This window comes from Neolamprologus brichardi, chromosome 1, assembly GCF_056152115.1.
Source record: "Neolamprologus brichardi isolate AB-2024 chromosome 1, ASM5615211v1, whole genome shotgun sequence".
NCBI lineage: Eukaryota > Metazoa > Chordata > Actinopteri > Cichliformes > Cichlidae > Neolamprologus > Neolamprologus brichardi.
Genome location: NC_142104.1, coordinates 14625739 through 14635512, shown reverse-complemented (window position 1 = coordinate 14635512; position 9774 = coordinate 14625739). Strand labels below are relative to the sequence as shown.

Here is a 9774-nt window from a genome sequence, read left to right as displayed (position 1 = left end):
ATACCGTCTATGTTATATCTAAAGAAAAGCAAAAACACTAAATAAAAACCAAGTGTTCAAAATAATAAACTGTGAGGTGCACATACAGTTTGGAAAGAAATAATAATAAAAAAGAAATACAAAAATACGAAACAATCGTTTTGCATTTATATGTAGTAAAAGCGTGTGTACGTTCATGTGACGTCATGACGCAGCGTTTATCACGGATGTAAACACGGAAGTTTGTTTCACGTGGAGGGAAAATCAATGATGGCACTGATGCTCGAGCGTTTCGTCAGCCCCGGGAAAGGTAACGGTCTCCGGGCAACGGGCAGGATACGCAAAGGAGAGCTGGTGATCTCTACCGAGCCGCTGGCCTGCTGCGTGTCCAACAGACTGGCCAAAGAGGTCTGCCACCACTGCTTCACTCGGTAAGAAGACCGGGGGTGCTCGCTCTGTCTGTGTGCGAACAGCCTTTTGTGGAAAGGAAACGCTGCTGGGTGGTTAGTAGTGTGTGTAGTTAAAGTGGAGGCATTGTGATGGTTGAGGACTCGCTCTGTGCTTGTGGGAAGATTAAATAAATAAATGATTCCCATCTCTGTTAGTTTGAGTTTACCGAAGGTGGTATATACGGTCTGCTGTATATCATAGATTTTATAGTCTTTATATATAAGTGGGTGCATGGGTACTATGGATATTTCTTGTTCATAATAGCTGCTAAATGATAACATTAGTAGATTCAGTTCTTCAACCGGCCACGAGATGGTAGTAAGGCTCCTTCATGGAGGAGGCAGACTTCAGTTATAATAATCTGACAGTGAAATTTCTAATAGGAAAAAAATCTTTATAAGTGCTGTAAAAACAATAATATCAACAACCATGAACCCCTTCTTTGTTAATGGGAGAACAAATACCAAACCAAGCACTTCATGGTTTACAAGAAGACGGACTTTCTGATCCAAAGTTCACTTTCAATATATGTAAATTTTTCTAGTGAAATGTTTAACATCATTTGTCCCATTCACGACACAACATTTGGTCTATAAGATCTTTATGATAGATCTTTTTTTCTTTTTGATTGGCTGAGTTTTATCAATATTGATTTGTTTTGACTGTGACTTTCTTCTTACGAATACAGTCCAAGTAAAAGGGGTTCTGGAATTACTTTTGAGATAATTTTCTCATGTCACTCTGACCTCAGCCCATAGTGTTATTAATCTTTTAGTGTCTGCATATTTGGAGCATATTTCTGATTTAACTTGGAATAATGTACAAAGGGTTGCACTAAAAAAAAAAACACGATAGGAATTAAGAGGGTAAATATAGGTGCACAGGTGTGCTAATCAAAAAAATGTATATGATTGAGGTCAGCCTCTGTTTTAAGCACTTTTATAAAAGCAGACATTTTGACAGTTTCCTAGTCTGGAGCATTCAAGTCAGTGTTGACACAATGCCGCAGTTTCCCAAGAGTGGACTTCCCAGCAAATTCACAGTAAGTGCACAGAGTAAGTGCAAAAAAACCAAAGAGCCATGCCTCAGACTCTACAGGCCTCAGTTAGCATGTTAAATGTTGAAGTTCAGTTAGAGAAAGGCTGAATATGTGTGACTTTTTTGGAAGGGGTTATGGTAGAAAGTCTCCTCTCTCTATATAAAAGTACATGGCAGTATGGCTTAGGATTGCAAAGCTGCATTTGAATAAATAACAAGACTTCTGGAATAATGACCTTTGGAGAGAGGACAAACCATATTGTGTTAGAAAACTTGGAAATGTTATTATCTTTGCGTTCATGACCAAGGACTCAAAGCCAGTAATACCTATTGTGGCTTTTGTTGGTTGTATGATCTAAACATGTACTCTTGTTTAGATATAGAATATAGAATATGCATTAAGAGTTAGTATGCACTATCAGTTGATATGGGGCCTCATGTTGGGTCCTTTATTACTGCCTGATTCTGAAGCTCTGTCCTTTATGCTGCTAAATTACTTACTGCAGTGTGATGTTTGTCCACATGTATACAGCACTAAATTAGCCTCAGGTTGTTTTTTGTACTGACCGAGTTATCCTCTTGAAATTATAAACAGTTTCTCATTCTCATATCAAATTCATAATGTTTTTCATTTTTCCTGATTATATGTGGGAAGGTACACATTATCCTTTATTTGCATCAATCTGATGACTTGTCCTCGGTTTCATCTCATTTGCTGCTGTTTTTTTTTTTTTTTTCCAGTTTGATGCTTAATGATAGCACTGTGGTTTTCTCTACTGTAGCCAAACCTACTTAATCAGGCTAAATGGACGTATGTGAATTTAATGAGGCTGCTAAGGAGAGAAACAAGTGTGCTAATTTCTGTTGCAAAGTGATAGGTTAATTACTGTGGGCTATAAACAGTACATATATGAGCCTAGGAAACAAATGAATAGACAGTCTAGCAACGGGATCACATCAGCCGTGATGCCACTGACTCTCATCAGTGGACAGCACTCGCGTTCAGCCTGGGCCTCTGTTTTTGTGTTGTATTGTGTTGACAGACTTGTCCAAAACTAGCCTTCCTGTCATGGCTGGTTGCAATAATCAACACAAGAAGTTATTGCAGACATCTTCTGAGAGAATATTAAAATACACATGTTTAAACAAGAAAGTAATGCTTTTTAGAGAGTGTACTCACTCTTTAATACTGCAGTCAAAATTACTATCTCTTCTCACACTGTAATATGTATCTGATGAAATAATAAATAGTATTCAGGTTCATGGTCAATAAAAAATGCTTTCACATTTCAAATTTTGATTAATTTGTACTGAAATCTCCTGATCTGTACCCCACCATCAACACATACACGTGGTGAAAGTCTCTGCAGTGCTGTGAAAAAACGGTCTGGGCTCACCCTTTCTGATTTCAAATTAATTTTGCATATTTGTCACATAGTTTCATATTTGTTATTACAGCTCAAATAAATTTAAATATTAGACAAAGATAACCCAAGTAAACACCAAATGCAGGTTTAAAATTATGATTTCAGGCAGTGAGTCTTTCACATCGCTATGGAGAATTTTGGCCTGGTCTTGTGTGCAGAATTGGTTTTTTTCAGCTGCATTTAATGATTTTTTTAAGATGAACCACATGTTTCATGCCAAAGCATTTCAATCTGATTTAAGTCTGCACTTCGATTCATTTTGTTTTCAGCAGCAAGGCAGCCCTAGACCATAATACTACCACCACCATGTTGTTCCTTTTACAGCAGATGTTACAGAAGTTAATCTTTCTAAAAAGTTCAACTTTTGTCTTGTCATTCCACAGAATATATAGAATATGTGTATATATAAATATAAATATACATATATATAGAATACCTGTTTGGGGGGTGGCCAAAAACACACAGAGGACCAAGTTGTATGTGTGAAATGTGGAGCAATCCATTTGAACTTAAGTAGGACAGTTATCTTTCTTGGGTTTCTGTCTCATCGCTGCCTTGTTAAGGAAAGAGTGGGTCATCACAGTGCAGGCTCCAGTTGTGGCACAGCAGTGACAGTCAATGATCAGTACATTTGGCACCGCAGCACATCCACTTTATCCACGGTTAATGACGTTAATGTGGGGGATGGAACAATTCTATTCACTTAACTGTCCAAGTGCCCCAGAGATACATGCTGCACCTCACACTGCTTTGTTACAGCAGCAGAAGACTGTCGCCGTGTGCCAATAGCTGCAGTGTATGCCTCCTCCGTCAGTTACTCAAATAAAAGCTTAGATAATAGAATAACAGTAAAGAGATTATAAACACTCTGCTGGAATGTAAATATGCTACATGAACTAACATCAGGACAGGGCTGTTTATTTTCTCTATTATTTCTTTGTCCAAGCTGCTTCCTTTGCATAGTGACAAGATGAAGATGGATCAGCCAGCAGATAAGAGGGAATGCAAATGTTATATAAAATAAAAACTAGTGTTTATATGTAAACATAACATATAACAAGTAAAAGTACAATAAAGGGAAAATAAAGAACCATAGAAATGAGGCAAGAGGAAAGTAAGAGAAAGAAAGAGAAAGATAAACAGCCAGAGAGCAAGCAGTGGGAGGGGTGACTCATAATACAGTACAGATCTAAGATCCTCCACAGCCCAAAGTATGATTGTGTCTTCCTTAGATCCCTGCCTTCAAATTGTGGACAGATAAAACAAGCGACATCATAGAAAGTAGGCAGCCATCGCTGCTGAGTAAGAAACTGATGCTGTTTCCACCTTGTGGCGGCCAACTTTGCAGCACTCGTCAAACCAGCTAAGAACACGTTTCTGCACCTTATGCAGTTGCAATTGGTGGAAATCGTTTAAAACCATAACCGATGGAAAAAGTGGAACAGAAATATTTAATTTTGTTGACAGATTGTCAGCAAATTGACTTTAATTTAATTGATTTAACCATCTTCCAAAAAAACAGACTAGCATGCCCTCTATATAAGTTATAAAGCTGTTATGGAGTCATATACATCCTAATTCCATTCTACTATGTTGATGGTCAGGAATCCCAGAGGACTGTTTAATCATGTCCCAAGCACCATGCAATCAAAAGCATGGCTGAGGTCAAAAATATCTGTCATCCACAGTGGAACGACTGGCAGTGGGAGGTACGTTTCTTTCAAAATCTAACTTCTGTTCCTTTGAGTCTCACACAAAACCTTGAGTAATGGGTGTTTGTTAAGAGGAATCTACCATGGGACATCATAAGTCTTCATGGCAGTATCCAGCAGCAAACTTTATAATATAAAATTGGACATTTTAGCACAGAAATCTATGGCTATTGTCTTGGTTATGGAACAAGCTCCGAGTGGTCACTGGAGGAACTGCAGTTTTTTTCACTTGACTTAATTCTTCCATTTTTGTTCAATTTAACAACTCGTACATTTAAATTGTATTGAGACAAAAGATGATGTATCGTTAGGAGGGCATGACCTCTTTGAGTGATAGAAGGGTTCACTATATACACTACCAGTCAAAAGTCTGGACACACCTTCTCATTTCATGTTTTTTCTTTATTTTCTTGACTATTTTCATTGTAGATTTTCACTGGAGGCATCAAAACTAAGAATGATCACACTTGCATGTTTATGTAGTAAACAAAAAAATGTGAAATAACTAAAAACAGGAATTTATTTTGTAGATTCTTCAAAATAGCATATCGTTCTCTCAACGCACTTCACAAAAAATGTCAATATTTGCCAATTTTCTATAATAATTCTTGAACTTTGCAAGTCTCTTATGACAGTTTTTCAAATGCTGCAGCTCTAGCCATCTCACAAGCCCAGTCTTGCTATTATAATGCTGGATTGAACCCAGCTTCTAATTTGTTTATCACCACCGATCCAGACTGACCCGTCCCCTAAAACAAACAATCTTGAGCTAAGCGTTACTGGAATCTCTGAAATCTCGCGTATAATTCCATGAACCCTTTCCTAAAATTCCCCCAGCTTATCACATGACTATAGAACGAGTTAAAACACCTTCTTTGGACTTCAGTATGTGAAAGTTTGTACTTTGTAGCCCTCGGTCCAAGTCTAAAGAGTCTGAAGAACAGGCATAGTTTTTAACTCAAGGCTACAAAACAAGTGGTGATGTTTCAGTAGCAACATGTATTTTTGATGTGCAATCTGTGTCTTTTTCACACAGCCGGTAGCAGTTGCTTATTAATCAAAAGTGTCTATTGGTTGTGATAAAAAGTTGGACAAAAAAAATTTGGGATTGTTTATTTCCTGGCATGACGGTCTCTTTGTTTTACACGCTGTTTCAGGACTTCTGGCTACAAGCTTTAACATTGTAACTTGACATGTATTCAGTTCAGTTGTGTCAAAAGACACAAGAACACAGAGTTATAACAAGATAAAATCAATAAAGAATTAGAGTTCATGTCTCTGCAGAGTTCAGCTATTTTTCTCTGCGCTGTGGGCAAACACAGGTTTGTGTGGGCGGGTGTGGGATGATTTAGAATAGGACACAGGCCATAGGTCATGTTGATCATGTTTTTGAGGTATCGAATAAGTGCTTTTTGCTACATCAGCTTGTCGTGAGGTGGACGTTCATCAACCCGAGTGTGTAAATCTTATTATTGATTTTTAGCATTAGTGAGAGATTTGCAAATTGTGTTATCACCAAAAAACATTAAGGACGCCTCGTGCGCACGCACAGGCAGAGTTTGGCCTCAGAGATGCGAGGTGTGTTTTCCCTGTTTTCACTAAAAACACAATTAGTCTCACAGCATGACTGAGTGTTGAAGAATGTGTGCAAGTGTGCAATTATTTGTGCAACTGTATGCAAGAACAGAGAGACGTACTTTATGTTTGTGTGTGTGTGTGTGTGTGTGTGTGCGTGCGTGCAGGAAATGAGCAGGTGGTGGGGTAGGGGGCTTCAAAGCTGAAGTTAATTACAGGCCTTGAAGGCTGTATGTAAGTAATGACTGATAAATGCCGAGGGAGTACATACGCACACACAAACACACACAAAGAAGCACACACATCTCAGTAGGATCAAATCGCCAGAGGTCAACAAACAAACAACTATTAGAGGTTCTCAGACTGACAGAGAGTTAGGAGGGGGTGAGGAGTGATGGTGGGGAGAACAAAGGCAGGAAATAAAGAGGTTTTTTTTTATAGTTAGAAGAATTTCTTACCATTCACACGGCACAAATGCAAATTCAAACCACATTTGAAATGCAGCCACATTGCTCGCTAATTAACTAGAAAACAAGGTGTAACAATCTCTTTGTCTCCAGGTTTTTCCTTTTTGGAAAGCTGAAGAGACTTTGAAATTCACCAGAAGTGGAAAGTTTTTATTGGAAAGTTCAATAGTTTAACTCTTTATAATAATGTTATACATTATATTTGGACCCCTTTTGGACTTCTGAAGTGTCAAGGTTTTTTGTGGCAGAGATTGAACAGTGTGCTGGAAACACTTCTCAGAGATTGTGGTTCATATTTACACGATAGCGTCACACAGTTGCTGCGGATTTGTTGACTACTGATGTGAATTTCATTTTATACCACATCCCAAAGGCGCCCTATTGGATCGAGATCTGGTGACTGTAGAGTGCATTTGATAACGGTGAACTGTCATGTTCAAGAAACTAGCTTTAGATGATTTGAGCTTTGTGACTCTGTGCGTTATCCAGCTGGAAGCAGCCATCTGTGATCATGAAGGCATGGACACGATCAGCAAGAATACTCAGGAAGGTTGTGGAGTGTAAGCTTTACTCAACTGGTGCTAAGGGACCCAAACTTCCACCAGACTGTTATACCAGTACTAGATTGAACCGTTGATAGGAGGCAGGGTGGATCCCTGCTTTCATTGTGTTTACATTATATTCTGACCCTGTCATCTGAATTTCATAGCAGGAAATGAGACTCATCAGCCCATGTATACAGATACAGATGCAACAGGGATTCCTATATATTAATATCTAATAATTCTGTCGTTGCTCATCTGGCTAATGATTTTACACGTCACTTGTGTTTTATGTCATGAAGGTTTATATAAATAATATAAAAATAAAAAAAAAACACAGGACACATAAAATATGTGTGACTATTTCATGCATTAAAAATATTTATCAGACTTTATCACCTGTTCTTAATGCAGCCATTCACACTGACTGTGGAATTTCACTGGACGTTTGTGAGGCATTTATTTTTTGGGATCAAGCGTGATTTGTTTTCACATGTGTATTCACATATCTGACAAATCAGACCTGCATTTGGCAGCCATGGCTTGGTTGAAAATGTGCACCAGTGCTGAATATACAGTTATATGGTATTTTACTTCAGACACACATCTAGATTCTGCTCTAGGTCAGCTCTCGGAAAATATTTCTTTACCTCCTTGGATGTGGTTCCAACTGCAAATCATGTCACGATACAGCTTCAACTCCTGGATCAAGCCTTGAAATTCTCCCTGCTGCTGCCTTGGGAGAATTTGATGAACCTAGAATTTCAGTTTCTTTGGGTTTTTTGTTTAAAAACATCAGGACCAGATCATCATCGCTCGCTGGTGACTTTTTGCGGTGCGTTCAGTGTGTGCAGATACATTACACGACAAATTTGCATCAGAAAATTCATAATTTTTCTTGGTTTCTTTGCAATATTCTCTGTGTTTAATGGCCTTTAGTCTGTAGTTTAAAAGATAAATGAGAAATGTCTTTGGTCATTTTGGCCATTTTGCTCCGTCCTATCACACTGGGAGTGTTTCAGAGCGTGAAGTGTTTATTCTGCAAAGAGTCTTTTTATCGTGAAAATCAACCACATTCTCTGTGTCAATCCTGTGTCGGCTTTCTGTCCTCATTATCTGTTTAAAGCAGGAAAAAATAGACCTGGTGTGAATTTTAGTGCTGCAGAAAGGAGAGCTGTTTATTAAACATGCTGCGGCATGCCTGGTGGGATCACAATAATTGTCTTGAGTGGGTTCGATCTGCTCCGGTAACCCAATGCTGAGCTAAATGTGTGGGATACAGTGATATAGTTTAGGCGTCTGTAATTTATAGTTCCCAAGCATGGTGTTTTTTACAGTTCCAGTTGAGTTGCCATTTACAGGAATGGTCACTGATCTGATCTGAACAGTAAATGATCACACTCATGCAGGCTGTTTGTCTTGATGGGTGAAAAAATAAAAGAGGAAGTTCCAGAAAAAGATGGAAATATGAAAGACGCGACTCGATCTCTCATGGACAGATAACACATCAAACATACACCCACTTTAAAGGATTTTTCTCTTTGCTTGACAGACCAAAGAAGAGCTCAAATATGTTCTTTCTGCAGTGAGGCTGGCGTGTGTGTGTTTTAGGTGAGGGGGGCAGGGCAGCATTATCTCTGTCAGATGAAGTCTTTATATGTGACACCAATCTCTCACTCATTGTCTCTTTGGACCACACACGCACACTCTAGAAGAGTGAAAACAACAATAACAAAACTGCTAAAGCTTTTGTCTTATTTATAGAGGGAAACTTTTGATTGAAAGATAGATGAACCAGTTTTCTTGGGGTCTTACGCATTTCAAGGCACATAAGGAATATTGACAGTTGACATTAGAGTTTTGTTCTGCTTTCAGTGTTACAGGGAAGCCAGTACAAAGAAAACAAAAACCTTTTTCACACATGCACTGCAGAACATTTTTAGATGTTACCCAACAGAGGTGCATGTGTGAATGCAAATGGATGTAGCTTGATTAGACATTTAGTGTTCTTTATTTGGCCAGCTTTCTATTATGAAATCTGTATTTTGTACTAAATATTCTTGTTATGGTCTTAAAAACATTTCTTAAATGCTCTTGTGATGAATCCTCATTAAATGCATCAGATAATGAGGTTAGCTTATGTGCAGGTAATCTCTGTTTGGGGGGAAAAGGTCAGGTTTCAGACTGATCTAAATGCTCTGTTTCAGTTTTCTGCTTTTGGTCCCACCTTGTGTTTGCGAGGGACAGCCAATAAGAAGAAAGGTGGCTTAACCTTCCATCTAATAGCCACATGGTTCCAAAGGACTGTGGAAGCTTTTTACATTGTAGAAGAAGAAGAAGAAGCTACTTTTGGCTGCTCACTTATTCACAACGGGTCTGCACAGCAGGTAGCTCTGCGTGATTTGGTGGATTATTATGCTTTATGCTTCTCCTAAGGGATCTGACAAATGGTGTGGCCTGGTATGTGGTACAGACCATCCAAGAAGTTTGTTCTTCAGTTTTGTTAAATGAAACTTTATTATGCTTTGCCTGTGTCCCACTCCTTTATTTTGTAGGTGCAGCTTGCTAACCAAGCTTGCTAGTG

The 9774-nt window shown here is 38.5% G+C and overlaps 1 protein-coding gene across 1 annotated transcript in view; it reads left to right on the top strand.

Annotated features, from left to right (window-relative positions):
* The first annotated feature begins 209 nt into the window (after positions 1–209).
* Positions 210–9774, top strand: part of smyd3 (SET and MYND domain containing 3) — a 93531-nt gene continuing 83966 nt past the window's right edge. Inside the window, exon 1 of the mRNA XM_006779926.3 lies at positions 210–410. Within this exon, the coding sequence (XP_006779989.2) occupies positions 247–410 (164 nt within the window). The 5' untranslated portion in view covers positions 210–246. The remainder of the gene's footprint in view (positions 411–9774) is intronic.